The sequence below is a fragment of the Hippoglossus stenolepis genome, chromosome 3 (genome assembly GCF_022539355.2).
Source record: "Hippoglossus stenolepis isolate QCI-W04-F060 chromosome 3, HSTE1.2, whole genome shotgun sequence".
Lineage (NCBI taxonomy): Eukaryota > Metazoa > Chordata > Actinopteri > Pleuronectiformes > Pleuronectidae > Hippoglossus > Hippoglossus stenolepis.
In genome coordinates, this window is record NC_061485.1 from 14694147 (window position 1) to 14714011 (window position 19865).

General features: G+C 41.3%; 3 protein-coding genes across 3 annotated transcripts in view; 2 read left to right on the top strand and 1 right to left on the bottom strand.

Annotated features, from left to right (window-relative positions):
- The window catches only part of cacna1da (calcium channel, voltage-dependent, L type, alpha 1D subunit, a), a 57533-nt gene extending 46861 nt beyond the window's left edge, over positions 1-10672 (top strand). Inside the window, exons 39-47 of the mRNA XM_047339319.1 lie at positions 1623-1756; positions 2598-2714; positions 3142-3530; positions 4557-4583; positions 5293-5421; positions 5536-5675; positions 6570-6691; positions 6953-7270; positions 7417-10672. Coding sequence (XP_047195275.1) covers positions 1623-1756; positions 2598-2714; positions 3142-3530; positions 4557-4583; positions 5293-5421; positions 5536-5675; positions 6570-6691; positions 6953-7270; positions 7417-7722 — 1682 coding nt within the window. The 3' untranslated portion in view covers positions 7723-10672. The remainder of the gene's footprint in view (positions 1-1622; positions 1757-2597; positions 2715-3141; positions 3531-4556; positions 4584-5292; positions 5422-5535; positions 5676-6569; positions 6692-6952; positions 7271-7416) is intronic.
- A 131-nt stretch (positions 10673-10803) lies between these two features.
- Positions 10804-13855, bottom strand: LOC118105063 (parapinopsin). The gene is made up of 4 exons (XM_035152450.1): positions 13345-13855; positions 12821-13149; positions 11520-11762; positions 10804-11038 (listed from the first exon to the last, which is right to left on the bottom strand). The coding sequence occupies exons 1-4, from the start codon at positions 13673-13675 to the stop codon at positions 10922-10924; spliced, it is 1020 nt and encodes a 339-aa protein (XP_035008341.1). The 5' UTR covers positions 13676-13855; the 3' UTR covers positions 10804-10921.
- A 3750-nt stretch (positions 13856-17605) lies between these two features.
- cacna2d3 (calcium channel, voltage dependent, alpha2/delta subunit 3) overlaps positions 17606-19865 on the top strand; it is a 33964-nt gene continuing 31704 nt past the window's right edge. The window contains exons 1-2 of the mRNA XM_035153397.2: positions 17606-17818; positions 19613-19694. Coding sequence (XP_035009288.1) covers positions 17688-17818; positions 19613-19694 — 213 coding nt within the window. The 5' untranslated portion in view covers positions 17606-17687. The remainder of the gene's footprint in view (positions 17819-19612; positions 19695-19865) is intronic.

Consider the following 19865-nt stretch of genomic DNA (forward strand, 5'->3'; position numbering starts at 1 on the left):
CGGGATTGTGTTTCTTGCCGTGAGGCGACAGTACTAACCGCCGCACCACTGTGCCATGCTCTAAAAGGTCTATGCTGAATGACCCTCACAGAGATATAAGTACAAGTACACACACATTCACACACACACAGAGTTAAAGCTGTATCATGTTGTTTCTGTTCTGCTCATATCTCCTGGTTGCCCCCTCAGCAGTGTGTTTCTTATCCATGTGTGTTTGATCCACACTCCTCCCTTCTGCCCTGGATGCTGATGGAGACCACTGACTGTCCGCTGGGCTTTGGGCTTGCATGGCCTTGTAGACCACAGTGCCAATGCATGTTCTGTCTCTCTCACTAATATCTGTCTCTCTCCTCTCTCTGTAATCGCTGTCCTGTTGTCACCGCTTGAGCTTCGACAGCTTAATGTCCTCTCACTTTCTTATCTCTGTATCCAAAACTCTGAAACACTTCAGAATATTCTGAAGCAGTTCTGTTTTAGGGTGGTGGCATGGAACTGGTGTTGCCTCTGTCTCCAATCTCTGTCCCCAGCGTGCTTGTTCAAAGTGATTCAGACCCCTGCTTCAGAATGATTCTCACAAATTCTTTAAAAAAAAATCATAATGGGACCAAATGCAAGAACACAGCCATGCGCAGTTTCAAATGTAGTTTTTACTGACTTGCATCATAAGAAAGATGCAAACATAAGCATAGACAGGAAAATTTACACAAACACACCGACATGTATGATGCATAGATCTGCTTGCTTGCATGTGCAAAAGTAGTTAAGTAAGTCTCATTTTTGGACTCAAAAATATTAGCTGATAAATTTAGATTTGATTTCAAAGATAATTTAATAGTAATCCTTCAAGTTAAATATTATCTGAAGTTTGGGTCACATTATCTTGCAGCCTGAATGTTACTACTAGCAAACTAGTTTATTAATTTGGAGTTTCTGGGCCTATTTGAACCTTAATTCTGCTTAATCCGTCCCCTGCTATAAGCACATTTAGATCCACTAAATCTGGATTGGTAAACTCATAAATATCAGTCGCCTAACTATGCAGGATTTTTTCATCAAGATCCATTAAGTATTTTTGCAGAATCAACCTAAGTGTTGAAAAACGCCCAAGCTCACAATGTTAAAGAAAGTAAATCAAATTTTTTTGATTCGTTTTTGCTTAATCCTGCTAACAAATACAAATATAAACATAACCTCCTTGGCAGCAGTAACATTTGGAAGTTTTGCATTCATAATTCATTTGCTCATTTTAAAAAGGAACATATAATGTAGAAGATTTCACTTAGATCATCGAAAGCTTTTCAGAAGTAGAAATACACATAAATTGAAGATATTTTAGCCTATATTTGATCTTCTGTTCCTTCTGAAATACAGTGAAGAATCTGCGCTGGTACAGATTGAGGTACAGTATATACACCATCAAGATGGATGTATATGATTTGAAATAAAGTCATTTGTTTGATGGGGTTGCAGCGTGCCTCACTTTTCTTCCTGAGGTGATGAAAGCCGCAGTTTTAAGAGGGAGTGGACGAGGGAGGAGAAGAGTCTCTCCTTCTCTCTCCCAGAGTTCTGTGTGCGTAGTGACCTGCTGACACAGGAAGCATTTGTGTGGTCTGTTCACTCAGATGATGAGGTAACCGTGGGGAAGTTCTATGCCACCTTCCTGATACAGGACTACTTTAGGAAATTCAAGAAACGTAAAGAGGAAGGCCTGGTGGGTGCTCACCCCTCGCAGAACAACACGGCCATCGCTCTGCAGGTGAGTCCCAGAGTGTGTGTGTGTCTCTGAGAGTGTGTGTGAAGAGAGAGGGGAGACTGCTGAAAGCTGTGTGATAACATGATTTTAAAAGCACCGTTGTAATTTGTTATGTCAAGTCTTTGTGCATTCCATTCAAATATCATTAAGGGTGCTAATGTTGTGGTTTATAATCCAGCAGGACATTCATGATGTTGGTGTCCAGTACAATTCTGTATCTTCCCAGTGTGTGACCTAATTTGTGTCTCTGTGTCTTTTAACTAATCATATATGTTGATGTTAAGCGTGTGTCATCATCTCCAGCCATCACCCCATGTATTTTCTGTGCCTCACAGTTCACTCATCCACTCATGAAACTCACAATGCAAAGCTTGTTACCACTTCTGTTACCGTATAACGTCTGATATATGGCCTCAGTGTATCACCATATATCATATTGTCAGACAGTAAACGTGACCAGCGTGTAGTTTATTTACAAGAGACTCTCTGTGCCGATTTAGTTTTGTTCACCCGCAGAGGAGAGAAGTTTGTTTACTGCACTCACTGAGGCCTAAGTTAGAGAAAGCACAGCTGGATGCCACACAAGACATTTCAGCCAGTGCAGTAATATCCACAGCAGGTTGCATTCAAGAGAGCACATCTGTCTGTCTGTGTGTTCTCATCTCTCACAGTCTGTCCCTAGTGTAAATGTCAGGTGTTGCATTTACTCCAGCACAGGTGTGTGTGATGGTTGTGACTGCATATGCATATGATGTCAGTTTTTTCAATTTTTTTTTTCGTACTGTGAGTTGTGAGATGAAGGTCCCAGCTGTAGCTCTTAGTCCTCTTGTTGTCATGGTTACAGGCTGGCCTTCGCACGCTGCATGATATCGGGCCCGAAATTCGCCGAGCGATATCATGCGATCTGCAGGATGACGAGCTAGTAGACTTTATTCCCGAGGAAGACGAGGAAATTTATAGGGTAACCCGTTTTAATTTTACCTGACAGGACGAATGTTTGTGGCTAAACTAACATGTTGTGCTTGAAGTTACCAACTAACGCAATTCCATGGTTATACATAAAAGTTCTCCTGTACTCAGAGAGTGTTAAGTTAAATCTGTCATAGATGAACTGTTTCTTATTTTTATCGCCACATTAAGTAGATTTTTTTCATTTGGTTTATTTTTGCTGAGGTTTTTCCTCCATTTCAGTTCCAACAAAGTACAGAGTGCATCCATTTTGCTTGCATGCGTCATAAACCATGAAACCAGCTTCTCAACTTATTTTTGCTCATTAAATTTCTGAAAAGAAAATCAGCTCGCAGCCTTAACATCAATAGCACGTGTGTTCTGCTGCTCTGTGAGAAGTCCAGGACTTTGGATGTTTTACTCTGAGCGTTCCTCCACAGCGTAACGGCGGCCTCTTCGGTAACCATCTCATGAACGGTGGTCACCGGCGCTCCAACGGCCATCAGACCAACGCAACACAGCGACCCCTGCAGGTGCAGCCTCCGCCTCACTATGCCCACATGGAGCAGCCGGTGGGACGCCTGTCTCGAGCCAACGCCATGTCCCAGCCCAACCACCATCATCACCACCACCACCATCACAACCGACACCACAACTCCTATGGCAAGTCTCCCAAATCCACCAACATCAACCTCAACAACGCCAACGTGTCCAGTTTGCCCAATGGAGGACACCACCGCTACTATGAGCACGCACCTCCCAATGGCTACCCAGGTCTACGCAACTCCTACTACGAGTACGACAAGCCCCGGACACCCCAGGGTCAAAGGTATCCACACATCGATCATCATCCTCAGCAGCATCATCATCATCATCCTCAACCTTCTGATTCAAACAATACAGAACTAGATTTGTGAGATACCTGGTGACATTTAAAATCCAACATGAAACAGATCAGTGAGATTGAGCCCATTCTGTTTGGTTAGTTGCTGCCATATTTGACCAGATGTTAAAAGTACATGTGAACTAAAAATCACACCACGTTCATGACTGTAACATTGATGGAAAACTCAACTCATCAGTTTGGACAGGTCAAACCTGAACATTCAGACTCAGAGATCAATTGTAGAACTTAAGGGGAAATAGTTTAAAGAAATAGTTCCACATTTGAATAACCTTTATTGTTTTCTATAGCTCAGAAGACTAATTAAAACTAAACTGAATTTAACTTTGAAACTACTTTCATCCAGAAGTCCTGAATATGTAGACGTGTCCACACAGTGTGTATTAAACAACCAGCCTCCTTGTAACACCTTTTTTCATTCAGCTATGGCAGCACATAACTTGGAACTAATGGGCTTTAAAAAAACAAATTGTGATTAGTTTTCACTGAAGTGTTTTATTTCCACAGGCAGGAACCAGCTTCTTATCAAACTCTCCTGTGTCACAAGCCTTTATTGTAAACCTTTCCGTCCATAACGGATTCACAAGCTCATACTGACAGTTTACGACACAAGTGACCAACAGAACACTTATCCCCTGATTTTCCACACTCTCTTTAGTCCGCAGCTCCAATTTCATCGCTGCCACTTTACAAAATTGAATTCTTAGCTTGTCTCTGATCTTTAATAGTAGAAAATGGAATTGTCAACCAACACTGGGGTCGACGTCCACCATCATACTCTCTCCTCCTCATACATATATATGAGAATGCTGTATATGTTTCATATACTGTATAATATATATATATGTACCCACGCTTTCTCCTCCATTTTCTCTGTGTTTCTCTCCTCCTCCCTTTTTCCTTCCTAACCAAAATGCTTTCTCTTGACCATCCCTCTGCTTTCTTGGACAGAAGGCGCTACTATGAGACCTATGTTAGGTATGTTGTTTTTCTAGGATTGGCTCCAACAGTCTGTCTCAACCGTAAAAAGAAGGACTTTTATTTTTTTAAATCATTGTTTTATTTTGACTTGGTTTTGGATCAATGAATGGCTGCATCCCTGCTAAGTCAGTGTTATGAGCTATATGCTGGCTAGTCATTTGTCTGGTTATTAGTTTTATTGCATAGTTTTATTTATACCTAAAAGGAGCAGGAGAACAAACACAAACGTGAGTGGCCAGCATATTGCTGAGAGCAGCCCTGCTTCGTGCATGTGTAAAAGTGATGTGCTTGCTTTGAAGAAGGACCCAGAAGCTCTAAAAGAAGGAAGTGTATGAGAACGTTTGGAAAATTCTCTCCACTAGTCACCACTAGTTCTCATTTACACTCCTATGCCCAAAGTTGCACAGCCCGACTACACCCAATTCACTTCAAGATTCTTAACCAGACAGAAATCTGTGTTTTGATAAATCTGATAAAGGACGTCGAAGTGCGATGAGATCCAAAGATGACAGAGCGATGCTCTTCAGCCCAAAACGTCTGCCGGTTGTCTCTGTTTGACTGTGGTTAAGATTAGTAAGGGTGGTCAGTTCAATTGCTGCCCCCTGGAGGCTTGCGTCTGCATGGCAGTGCATGGCCCTTTTCCGTTCCCCTCCCTGAATAGCCACTGTGTGCATGCTCTGACCCCTGCACCCTGACCTTCCCTCAGGTCCCACGGAGGGGATGGCCGCCACCCCACCATCCGCAGGGAGGAGGAGTTGGATGAAGATCGCTTATCTGGGGAGTATTACAGTGGGGAGGAGTTTTATGAGGATGACAGTATGCTGTCAGGGGAAAGGTACGACTCTCACTGACTGACTGTCACAATTTAACACATGTATTATTAAACCCTGGCTCCTTCACACAATTGTATCAAGTCTCTCAACAAGCTCTCTATTCAATATGCTGACAGGTATCAGAACAGTGACACAGAGTATGAGACTCCCAAAGGTTACCACCACCCTGACACTTACTATGACGACGACGAGCAGCCTCTCTACCGCGACTCGCGGAGGTCACCAAAGAGACGGCTGCTTCCTGCCACACCTCAAGGTAGGCTCCTCATCCTCATCTGTATCAGGGACTGTATCTAAAGATGGACGACGCTTCTCCACTTCCTCCCACTATCCAGAAATGAAGCCATAATATCCTCAATGTGAACATCGGCATCTTGCACATTTGCAGTCAGATTCTAAGAAGTACCGATCTGGTGATGTAGCCGCGTTAGCGAGGTCCTGTCGTTGCACATGCTCGACCAATCGCAACTCAGGCTCAATCAATAACTAATTAAAACCATGTAAACATGAACACTTGAACATAAATCAGTGTGATAAGAGCGTCCCAAAAAAACTGAAACAAATATTTAACGTGTGTTGTGACTTTAATGTTTGGTCTATATCCCATCCACTAACATGGAGGAGGCGGGATTTACAACCTATACTGCAGCCGCTTTGGCTTCCCTTTGGGGGAGGTATAATGTTGTCCATCTTTAGGTACCATCTATGGTCTGCATACGTCCCTTGCAGCAGTCATATGTAACAGTAACAGTTACATATTTACTTTTCACTGTGTGTATCCAACATAAGATAACATTAGATTGGAAAATATACATTTTACATAGTTTAAAAGAAAAAGAAGCATGTTAATGCAGAATGACAAACTGTCTTATGTGTATTGTTCATTGTTCCTGTGATACTGAGTTCGATAACCAATCTGGCCATTCAATTATCCAGTTATCCCATCATAGTCTCAGCTATAGGCTAGCTATAAAGCCTTGGTGTTATATACAGTATGCAGCCTTGGGAGTAACCATCACAAATCTCCTTTCCTTCACTTAATGCACACACACCAATTCTTATATGATTTATCCACTCACCCGGTTTCACAGTGTTTGCAGTGTGAAAGTTGTGCATGTTGCTGACGTTTCCTGCATGATGTCACTCACAGCGCCCACTTGTTCAGGCCACAGGAGGCCATCCTTCAACTTTGAGTGTCTGCGCAGACAAAGTAGCCAGGACGAGCTTCCACATCAGCGCACTGCTCTTCCACTGCACCTTATGCAGCACCAGGTAATGCAGGCACAAAGACTGCATGCCCATTGACACTGCATTGTGTTTTGTCTGGTTTGAAGTGACCTATTCCATCAAACTGTACATTGAAATGAAATGATCATGTCCCTTTTTAATGAATTAATATGGCATTTGTTGAATCAAGGTAACTCTTATGACACAGAAGAAGAATAAACTTCTTACATGCTAGTGCTAAAAAGCTACAATATCAATGAGCTGTCATGGAGCTCTGTGTAACACCTGTGTTCGTGGCTTCCTCAGGTAATGGCTGTAGCAGGCCTGGACTCCAGCAGAGCCCACCGCCTCTCCCCGACCCGCTCCACCCGCTCCTGGGCAACTCCCCCTGCCACCCCGGCTAGTAAAGACCAGTCGCCATACTACACCCCTCTCATCCGTGTGGACCACCCCCACAGAGAGAGTGTCGCTAGCAGCCAAGTGTCCGTGCGTAAGAGCTCCTGGTACACAGACGACCCCGACTTCTCCCAGAGGATGTACTCACCTGTCCATCTGCAGGTGCCACCTGAATACCACAGCCAGTACCACCAGAAGAGAGGCAGCGCCACCAGCCTGGTGGAAGCGGTGAGTTTGAGGGTATTGAGAAGGGAGAGATGTCCCCGATCAGATCATTACATCTTTTTAGATCTTTACTCTTGTTCAAATAGAAATGTTGCAAGCCAGATAAGCAAAAATCCAACCTATTTTTCTTCCTCATATACTCTGAGCAGGTTTTGATATCTGAAGGGCTTGGGAGATACGCCCAGGATCCCAAGTTTGTCGCCGCCACAAAGCACGAGATAGCAGACGCGTGTGAGATGACAATAGACGAGATGGAGAGCGCAGCCAGCCATCTACTGAACGGTGGGATTGCCCGGGGCGTCAACGGGGTCAACGTGTTTCCCCTTCTGACACCAAGGGACTATGAACTGCAGGACACTGCAGCCAGCTACAGCGACGAGGAGCCAGAGACAGAACTCAGAGCTCCTTACGAGGAGGACCTGGCAGACGAGATGATCTGCATCACGACTTTATAGCAGTGGCTGGAGAAATCTGCAAATTAGAACCTTTGTGAGACTACAACCCGTGAAACTAAAAAAAAAAGAGTAATGCACCTGTTGGCTCCAACCAAAAGAAGTGCCTTTTACCTTGAAGAGAAAAGGCATATTGAGGAAAGACACATAGTCCCGTTCATTTAATTATTCTCCGCCTGCCAGCATGAGGACGTCACAGCGCAGAGCCACACACCACCCCCGCTGTACACAGAGGGACCGGCTGAACCCTCTCGTCAAAAAGGCCTTGACCTGGAGGTGACGTACAGGTTCAGCCTGCGGCCAGTCAGAGACAACGACAGTGATGCCATTGAAAGATGGACCAATTGGCAAAGGTGTGAGACGCTGTATAGGGCGGGTCTCTAAGGGTGATGACAATCAGATGTACGATGTCATTACCTCAGTCACTTTATTAAGGTTCGGCATATCATGCAAGTTTTCAATGCAAGCATAGAAAGGCATATCTCCTCCTTAGTCGTTGGAACGAGTTGATCCCTCTGTTGTTGGAACAGATTGTGAAACGGTTGCTGCAGCCGAGTCAAAGAAGCGAAGAGCACCATTAGAGTTGTACCAGATTTATGCAGGAACAAACTGTCCTACTTAAAGCATCACTCAACTTGAGATATGTACTTTTGAAGCGACAAACGCATTTGTGATAAATGCACTAGCCGGCAGGTTATTTTAAATTTTAGAATATCCTGATTAATATTTCATAGTTGATATGCTGTAAATTGTATTATACAACAAAAGAAACTTTGTAAAGAGATATTCTATATTTTGTAATTACATATCATTTAAAAGATCAGCAATATGGACCCTTGTGACTCCCGTTATGCTATAAAAGCAAATTTGCATTTTATTAGGTACAATATTCTGACATTTCTTTGCCTTTTGTTTCTTTGCTAATATGCACCCATTGTTTTGCCTATGAAACGGCAGTTGAAGAGGTTCCACTTGTGCGACAACACTGCTGCACAAGATATGCAAATGGATTTGATTTCTCAGCAGCATGTGCTACTTCATCAAACCAACACCAGTTGCATAAGGTTAAGTCCCCTTTAAAGGAGAGTTTTTCAAAAGCAAGCCTCAAGGATCCAGTGCCGAAATTTTATACAGATGTGACGAACACATTTGTTTTACATCTTTTGTGCAGGGCATGCACAAGAATTTAATGCTGCTTTTTTTAGTTGGTTTTCAGAATCTAACTTTTCGGTTTCGTCAGCCCCAGCTGAAATGCCTTCTTGCTGCTGAAAGGAAGAAAAATGACAGATGGTGATAACAGGGATAAAATTAATATTTCTCATAGCGTGTGCTGGGATTTGCCATGAATCTTTGTTGATCATGGTGTGATTCCATAAAAAAGAAAAAAAAATACCTTTGTACTTAATCTTCACAGTTAAATCTTAGTCTTCATGTAGTGTGCGAGGGCATCGGAGCCCGTGGTGGCAGGAGGCGACGCATGCACACATCCAAAGGTCAGAAACAGCCCAAAATGCATTGTACATGGAAGGACAGAGGGTTTCCTGGTGTCAGGACGCTGGAGAGAGGCTAAGCAATACAACCCCCTTCCCGCCCCTTTCTCTCTCAGCCTGCCTGGTTCCTGCATACAGAATACCTCGTTAGGCGACGGTGACAACATATCATTGTCTCAACCTGTCTGTCTGTCCACAGTGGAGTGTGAAAGAGATTCCGTAGGGTTGAACTTGGACTTTGTGTTTTTTACTCTAATCAGAGACCAGGAAGGAGAAACTCACCCTGGATGCATGAAAAGGAGCGACTGACGCCCACAAGTTGGAACCCAAACAACAAAACATCTCTTATTGGTTATCACTTATTGATCACAATGTGGCTAATGGACTAAAATACCTAAATGGGCTTTTTCAGGCATTACCATGGAGAGTTTGAATTATCACCAAGGATATTTAGGGTGAACGTGATCTGTTGTTCATGAGTGTTTGATTGGCAGGCGAGTGCAGACTGTGCTCTAACTCAACCGAACACTGTCATGAAAATGTAGGTTTTCCACTTTGTGTGCACATTGAAAGGGCTCTTTGAATTGTTTGTGAGTAAAAAAAAAAAAAAAGTGCTCTAGTCCTTTTTGTTGACGACCGTCACATAAAAAGGACCAATGCACAAAACAGGCACATTGTACTATTCGTAGCAATTACAGTACTGATGAACTGAAGATATGCATCGTTTTGTAAACACTTTTAAAAGTTGTGTTAAACTAAAGATGAAAAAGAACTTACTTTTACCTCATGTCAGGGATTCCTGAAAAAAAGAGAATAAATGATTTGGTTCAGTCTATACCAATGGTATTTAAATATTAGCACATAGCTGTTTGTCTTTGCACAAGTAACTGTATAGTGCTTTTGTTTCTCTTTTTTCTAAACAGATTTGTGTATTAAGGTGAGAAGATTTTGTACTTTTTGTGACCGTGTGTATGGTTTAGTGGAATCTATATTTGTCATTTACACCACACCTGCTGGGAATGAAAGAGTAGAAAAAAAGTATTTTCAAGGTGCACTGTTCCTCTGTTCATGGGATGGGGAAAAAAATATAATGGTAAAGAAGAGTTTACAGAGAAACACATTGATTTGAACATTTCTTTTAGTTTTCTTCATATTGTTCTGATTCTAATTACTATAACAACTATTAATGTTCTGAAAGCTGTATTTAAATAGAAGATAATGTAAAATATGTACAAAAGTATGGAAAGACCCATGGTAATGTTCTCTACTTGAAAGTCTTGATATTTGCTCCTTAATGTTTTTATTCAGTACAACATGATTTCTCTTAGTAGCAAATGCTTTACTATAACCTTCTAGGTTTTGTATAAATACTTTTTTTATTTATTTTGGCCTTGACTTTATTTGAATCGATACTGATATTTTATTTTCTATTGATCATCATTGAATAAACTTATGCTTAATTACTGTTCTCATTTATTTGTTTTCTGCAAAATTACACTGTACACATTTTTCACACATTATAGATGAGCTCATCATATATATATATATATATATCTTAAAACCACATATCTGTTTAAAAAAACAAAAACTCTCCCACACTGTAGTTACAGCAGATCACTGATGTCCGTGTAACAGATGACAAAACGTGTGTTTAAAGTGAATTATACACGTTTGAGACACAAATGTTTTCCGTTGGTAGATGTGTTGGCTCTTCAGCTGGGAGATACTTTGTTCGTCGCAGTCTCCACAGTCGTTTCTGCCTCCGACTCGTCGTCCTGATCCCAGGGCTCTTTCCCACACAGCAGGAAGGGCACAGCGTACTTACGGAACTATAGAAAAACAAAATGACACAGAACCTAACAAGTTTGGCGAAGACAAGGAATACTGTCTTTTTCCCCTGCATCAACATCATTTAGCTGCTGGCTCAAGGTGTCATAATGTGCGTACATACATAAATCCAAATAATGTAAATTATATCCAGTATAACATATACGTCAGATTTATCAATTATTATTTTTGATGTATTGCAAAATAAATCATACATTCAAATCAACTTTAAACATTTACAATTTTTGTTAGTCTCAAATAATTAAAAGCCAGTTAATTTAAATGTTTTCTTTATAATACTATATAAATACTAATAACCCTGCAATGAGTATCTCTTCTACGACAATGTACTTTGTCGTAATAACACTAGATGGTGCTGATGCCCCAGGAGAGAGAAATGTTTTATTCATAAGCTTTCCCTTCAGTTTATCCTGCAATCTGACTAAACTCCATTTTAAATGTATCAGTACGGTGATACAGTACCTGTTTGTTGAGGAAGATGTAGATAATAGGATTGTACACAGTGCTGCTCTTGGCCAGGTAGACGGGCACTGTGCCCACCAGCGGGTGGATCTCCATGTCAGGGTTGAAGACCGCCAGCATGGCCAGGCCGGCATAAGGCAACCAGCTGATCAGAAACGTCAGGACCATCAGGATCACCATGAACGCCACCTTCATCTCTGCTTTAGCGACTGCACCGCCCTCCACACAGGCCAGCTTAGATACCTGAAACACACAATGACAACACAAGTGTACAACAATGTTAAATATACCTTGTTACAATTAAAGGCAAGAAAAAAATCAAAATCCTCCTGCAGCAAGAGCACTCAAGTATTATTGGAAAAAATGTATTTTAGGTATTAATTGCCAGTGATGAATTCTTTTATATGACATTTTTACATTGATAATATTCTTGCAACATGTTATAGGGCAGCACAGTGGTCCAGTGGTTAGCAGCGCCCCCCAAACAGCAAGGAGCTTCTTGGTTTGAATCCCTGTTTGCTTAAATGCTCACCTGGGGTAAAGTCCACATTAGTTTTGTGGAAGTATCAGAATTATGGCAAAAGGAGCTCTATAAGCCAGCATGTAGTAGACCAGGGTCTTTCTCTGAGGTGTTTGCATGTTTGTGTCCGTGGTCGTACTCTCCTCCCACAGTCCAAAGACACGATTGGGGTTTAGTTCATTGGAGAATTTAAATTTACCATAGGGGTGAATGGTTGTTTGTGTCTGTATGTCGTCTGTTGACCTGTCCAGGTTGTACCCCACCTCTCGCCCCATGTCACCCCAGCCCTGCCATGACCCTTAAAGGTCAAGCGCCTAGATAAGAAATGGATGAATGGAAGTTATATAGCATTTTATTAGCTTAATACCCAGGGTGGTGTTTTAGCCCAGTGGTTGGTCCCCTCTTTGGGGTCTCAAGATAAATCTGCAAGGTTGTGATCTGAATAATGGAGTAAGAGAGAAGAAGAAACGATGTTCTGCTGTGCAAGTTTGTTTTCTTTTGGCATTTGCAATAACCTTTAACCAAGATTTAGAAGAAGTAAGAACAGAAATATGAGAAAATGACCCATAGTTGCTTTTTTGTAATGGATCATCAAAGAAGGTTTGGAGCCAGGAAGCATTGCATTATATTTTAAAGTTATATCTTGTGTTTTTTAATGTGAATTCTTAATCTGAAAAGTAACCACTAATTGTACTAATCAGATAAATGTAGTGACGTACACATTTCAATATTTCCCTCCTAAAACTAACAAGGTGAAAAGTAAAATAAAATGTAAAATCACCTGATGTAACGTCCACAGCAGTTTTGCGTAGGATATCACAATGATGGCACAAGGAACCGCGAAACACACTGCGAAGTAAGCCAGGATGTAAGACACGTTGTGAGGGTCTTGGTTGTGCCAGTCCGGTGCGCAGGACGTCCCCACACCCTCCAGCTCGTACCTGCCCCAGCCAAACAGTGGGGGCAGGTTCCAGGTGAGCGACCACAGCCAGGACAAGGCAATACCTCCAATCGCATGCTTCTTTTGGAACAATATCTGACCCAGAGGCTTACTAACAACGAACATCCTCTCCACTGCGATCAGAGCGACTGTGCACAGAGATGTGATGCCTGCAGACAGTTGAAAAAATGTGAAATGAATATTGCACAATGTAAAAATTATAAATTGACATTTCTCTTCTTGTTAATCTTAATAGTTTTAATACAAAATCATTTATTGTGCACATTGAGAGATAATCAATCACATCAGAGTCTATATTTGTACCAGAACTACTTCACATAAGTTGGTCTTGTCTTTCCACTCACCACACAAGGCCACTGCGAAGCCCTCCATCACACAGCCTGTTCTGCCCAGGGAGAAGTACCCCTGGGCATTGTTGACCACAGACAGCACCCCTCCAGTCATGGCTGTGCCCAGGTCAGCCACAGCCATGTTCACCAGAGCGTAGTTGAGTGGCTGCCTCAGCTGCTTGTGCATCAGAGACACAATAATCACTGTAGCGTTGAGTACGATGGCCGGACCAGTGAAAAGAGCCATAAGGATGGAGAGAATGATGAAGCCTGTGCGTGACAGAGGGGGATCCCCCGGTGGGCCAAGGTACGAGGAAGCATTTGGTGAAAAGTAAGACGGCTGCATGGACGCAGAGGTTTTTAAAAAGTTGGTCAGATAGTGCCTTCTCCACCCGGGACTCCTAGATCCTCGATATCTAACAACTCGAGTGTGACGGCTGAGATTTGAAGCCTGGAGTCCAAGAATAACTCTTCCAGATCTGGACTTAACAAAGAGTAATTCCTTCAAATGATGATCCTGGATGCTTTCAGTTAATTATAAAGGTACTTACACAGGATGACTACGCATGCGCTCTTTACTGGGATAGGTCCAGAGAGCAAGACCAGTAAAAACAAAGAATTAACCAGCTAAAGGTTGATGGGAGCAGATCATGTGTTTCTGGTACTTTCTCTCACTATCTGTTCTCACTTTTCAGTGTCAGTATTCAAGCCAGTTTATTTATAGACGACATGGAAGACAACATATATCAACCAAAATTCTTTACAGTGCCAAACAATTAACATAAAACATTGGTGGCAGGGAGGTTGACTTGTGAACAAGCTGTTAGTAAAACAAATCGGACTGACAATGTGATCAAGATGGTAAGATGACAACATCAAGCACAGATGCACAGTTCTACACTGAAGTTGAACAAATGTAATATAACATACAGGCTGAATTTGGAATGCCGACTGTCCCTGTGCAGGCTGGTTGGAAATATGCAAATCCCGTGGTGGTGAGCATGATCATCCTCCTCTCAGAATAGCTCACAGGTTATTTAAATCTTTTTTTGTACATTGTTAGAGTCAAATTATATATTTCACATCCCATTAAGAACAGATACAAGTAAGTATATGATATATGCAGCTGGACTGGACACCTGCTTTTCTTTTTCATATTATTACGTATTTTTTAATTGCTTACAGGCTTAGCTGTAGGATTATTAGGGTCATTTTATCTTTTCCATGCAGTGTTATAATTGAAAAAGTATACATCACATGATGTATAATATTTTGACTGTAGAGGGTTTTCCTTTTTCTATTATTTGTCCTGAAGAGGATTGTGTTTTCTGTGGGTCACTGAGATCTTATTTAACCCCTCTGGTATTCGAAAATAAGTAACTAGTTACACTTAGTTTTGCAGTTATCTTTTCACCATTACTGTTACACCATTACACTACCGTCATGTGACCTTATGAATGAGGATACACAGCCCTGGGTGAGTATAAGTTGGACGCTGGAGGTTGTCTGAAGTGTATTATCCCCGTCTGCTGAGGGCACAAGGTGAAGTTAAGCCCCTGGATTTATGACAACAGGTGTCCGATGTTTCACCTTCTAAGCACATCATGTCCAATCAAGTCAAGATGGAGATTAACACTGTTTGGGTTTAGAGTTCAACAGCGGTCAGGCTTTGAAAGCTCCCTGTCCACAACAATAACATTGTATAACAAACCCTCTTCTTAAGAATAGTTGTGAAGAATATAATGTTTTCAACAATGCTCAAAGACAAATTACATAGGTTGAAAACAGAAGAAGCAAATTTAATATAGAACTGCAAATACATAGAAATATAAAATACACATTAATCACAGCTGAGGCCTGAGATAAATTACTGACTTAGTGGTTGTGTCATCAAATCTGTGGATGTGAAGAGAGAAGCAGAGCTGTCTGACCACCACCTGGAAGTGGGTCGGATCAGGCTGAAGCTTGTTAATTTAACAGATCTTTATGACAGATGAAGATTCTCCGATGAAGTCTCTGGAAAAAGGATGTAAGCTTAAACCAATAGACTGCAAAACAAATCCAGTACCTACCATAAACATCATGTGTTTTTTGACACATTTACAACATTTAAAATTTATGAGCAGTTAATATGTTAGCACTTTATCTGTTTTTGGTGTTTTTTTTGCCCTCATCTGTATTTATCTAGTTATGTATGTACATATGTCTGAATGAATGAACTGTCTCTGTCATGTGCCTTTTTGACCTATTTTATCACATCCTCTGTTTTGTAGCAAAATTTTGAAATTTTTTCAAGCTGGGTCAGCGATCTTTTGTTAATGAGGTAAAATCACTTGTTTTGTCGAAAGTAAATTTCAGACAATAACTACTATTCAAAGCAAGGTATTTTATGTCTTAAAACATGTCAGGTCGGAATAATCAAATTGGAAACCCCAGGACAGAGCTACATCATGTCAAACACTCAGTTATTGAACAAATGTTTCTCCATATGTGATGTAGCTGTGTTCATTTGACCTATAACACTGTGTAGGTGGAAGTCAAATCCAATCAGCTGGACAACGAAAAGAAACTCCCACACACAGATTGCCGCAGCAGCCATAGAGAAAATATCGACTCATTTGTTAAAGGACTTGAATCCCAGTCATTACAAATAAGAACTTGAGGACTTTCTTTGGTGTCTAAGCACAAACAACTACTTCTATTTTCTGCTGATGGTTCATTAAAGCATTGAGGCTGCTGAGGGGCACAGAGACTGGATGATATTGTCCGTCATCCAACATGCAGACGGCTTATCGGCACGTCCCAGACAGTACGGGCTCCTCACAACTTTGATGTACGATGCAATTACTAAACTAATAAAAGCGTCAAGTGGAAACACTGCTCCTCCTGTGCTTGTGGTGGTGATGGTGGTGAGGGAGGGGTGTGGACGGGCAGCAGCCCCTGCATCATCCGGCCCGCTGCCCTGACATCATTATCGCCTCCTAATCATGGCCCAGAGAGGAGGAGGAATGGTGCTTGTAGTTTACTGCACAACCCAAAAAGTTTGAGGAGTGAAGTGTGTCTTCAGTAGAGAGACACATCTGGAATCATCTCTGAGGTCCAAGCCGTGAAAAAGTTACTGGTGAGTGACGTCATCGATATACGTCATTACTGCTGGTGCTGCTGTCATTAATAACATCATTGCATCTATAAGTATCACTCTTATTAGTTGTATTATTATTTATATTCTAACAACCAGTCTGACATAACGAAAAGAGGAGTTACTCTCTCTCTCTCTCTCTCTCTCTCTCTCTCTCTCTCTCTCTCTCTCTCTCTCTCTCCTCTCCTCTCTACCCAACCTGTCGAGGCACATCACCACACAAACTGAATCGGGTTCTGTTGGATGGAAAAATGTTTTTTCCTTCTCTCCACAATCACCACGTGCTTGCTCATTGTGGGAACTGTCGATTGTCCTGTAAACTCTCACAATGTAAAATTCCTTCAGATTATGTATATTGAGATTTGGCGCCTTCAATTAAATAAAATAATTAAATTGAATTAATGTGATTAACCAGATTTCAGCCAATCACTGACAGAATAAACTGTTACTGGATTTGTCTTCTTCCATTGTGCTGCTGAAACCTTCATCCCAACATCTGCAGTCTCATTATCGCCATCTTATGTGGGAGTTCTCCCTTTGAACACCAGGCTACATCTCCACACTTCACCCTCGTGCTCTGCAAAACATCCCTGCACGACATCATCACACTTCAGTGATTGTTAGCGAAACGCACGCGTGTAGATCTATGTGCTTTTGCAGCGTGGGGACTGAGGATAGTGTGTAAGCGTGTACATCGCGATGCAGCGTCTGCGTTCATTCCAGTTTGAGGCTGCTTTTTACGCGCACGCGAGACGTGCGCTGCAGACGAGAACAAAAGTTCAGTGTTTTACAGATACAGGATTACAGGATTTTCTCCTTCTCTGCAGCTGATGCATCAGCCCGTGTCTCTCTGGGCGAATCCCTCCAGAAACCACACTGTGTCCACTTCACACCTCCTCCACGCGCTTCATGGAAGAAAGACCCGTGCGTCCTGCAGCAGAGAGACGACTCAGGGTTTATCCTCTTTTCAGAGGTAGTGAGGGAGCGCAGAGGATGGAGGGCGATGCTCTCTCTCTCTCTCGCTCTCTCTCTCTCTCTCTCTCTCTCTCTCTCTCTCTCTCTCTCTCTCGCTCTCGCTCTCGCTCTCTCTCTCTCAGATACAGTAGTGTACGTGCTGCCGGAGGAGAGAAGGTGCACCGGGGTCCAACACGGTGCTGGAGCGGGGACTTTATTGTTGAATCTACTGTACATAAATATATATATTTTTCATTAAGCGGAGATGAAGATGCTGGGGAACTGGAGGAGCATTTCCTCCCACATGTGCAGCAGCAGCCTCCCTCTTCTCTGGATCTTCGTCGGCTTGAATGTGGTGGAGGTGGCGGGGTCCCAGCAAGGAATCCCCCTGTCAGTGTGAGTGTGAGAAGCAGCTCTGCAACTTTATCCTCACGTGTAAATAACTAACATGCTGGTACCTTAGTGGCAGGTAAAATACCAACCTTGCATTTTGATAGATTGCGAGGAATTTTTACAGGTGAAAGTTGTGAGATTTGGAATTGACACATAGAGATCTCTGAAAATTTAGTTTGTTTCTTGCTCGTCTTCCTTGGGATGAAGTTTCTTTTATGGAGTTAAATTTAACCACAGACCACAGATGTGTTCCCCCACACAGGCCTTATTAATGCTTTTACTCAGCTCTCAGACAGTTGTGGTGGAGGGAAGAAAGAAATAATTACAGAGGGGATTTTAGCAACTAACCTGGAGGATTAATAAAATGCAGGAGGAATTCAAAACAGAGTTGAAAAGACTGCTACAGCAAAACAGTATTTATATTTCAGTCTTATTTTATTGTGGTTTTTGTGTTAGGCTGTTAGTTCTGCCTAAATGAAGACAAACATTTGTATATCTGTTGGACTTGTTGTGTGATTAATTTCTCAGCGGAGCCATTTAACTAAATCTTTTTTCCTACTGGATAATAATAAAGAATTGATGAAGAGCAGGCTGATTGTTAATTAGTTTTACAAACTTTTATAGTAACTGTAAATGTACTTTGTCGAAATCACAGCTCTTAAGCCCTTTACAGCAATTGAATACTGTCAATGTTTTATATAGTGAACTGATCACACATTTTTGAATGTGTAAATCGTCTAAATCACGTTTTTCTTTATAAATCAGATTGTATCTGCAGCAAACTGCAGCCTTGTTGAACTGCACTGGTTTACTTCTGCAGGATTTAGTTTCCTAGATCTGCCTCCAACAATTAGCAATGAAAAATCCCAAATAAAAATCTTAGACATAAATTGAATTTCAATACTGAATCATGTCCTGTAAAACACTGATGTCACTACTATATTAACCACTATAGGGTAAAGCGCTTTGAGTGGTCAGCAAGAATAGAAAAGCGCTTTATAAATACAAACCATTTAAACCATTTAATTTAATATTGAGTCTTTTAAATCTATATGTGGGAACGTATATACTATGTACATTGTCAAAAAAGCTCTATTAAAGTACTGCGTTTACTTTACTCAGTACTGGAAGCTTTTCAAATGTTTCATTTAGTTTAAAACGCATATTGTTACTTCAGAAATCCTAAAGATTTTGCAAACCAACAGAGAACAGAATATCAACTATAATCAAATTATAACATTTTTAGGAAATCTCAACCGCAAGAAAAATACAAATCCTTAAATTTAGATTATTGAAAATAATTTTAGAATAATTTTAGAATAAATAAATCAGGTCACTCTCTTGAAACATTTGTTTCCTGAAGGGTTGTTGCAGTCATCTTTATTTCATATTTTAGGTACACTACTGTTTCATTTAGAGTTTTAGAGTCTTCTTAGAGAGAAGATGCTCCAATATTTACAGTATATAGATCATTCAAATTACAAGCATCCTGTGTCTGGACCTACAGGTCAGAACCACTGGGCCATGACAACTTCATTTTGATGGATCATGTCAGAAAAAAGAAGAATGAATAAACATAAAATGCTCAAACAGCAGATTTGATTGAGAGCATGGAATATTCAATAAATACAATAAGTCTGAGCAATAATTTCTATTTCTAAAAGTAAGTCAGTCTGTTACTTTTCCACGTATTTGTTTTTACATTTATAATTAAACTTATTTATACATTTGTCCATGATATCTGTGAGTCTATTGGCTGAAGTGTTATTTCTTTGTCTATTTTGTGTCTTTTTTTAGGGTAAAGCTCTGGGCCTCAGCGTTTGGTGGAGAAATTAAATCAATTTCTGCAAAATATTCTGGATCCCAGTTACTGCAGAAGGTACTCTTCTTATTTCCTGAGTCTTGTGTGGGCACCACTGATCTTTCTCTTTGTCTGACGGTCATGTAGTTACACACATCGTACGGTGTAAGGCTGTATTCCCTCTCTAATGACTGCAGAGACACTTTGGTGTCGCAGCTGAATGCTGATGCGTTGTTCTGGAGGAGACTG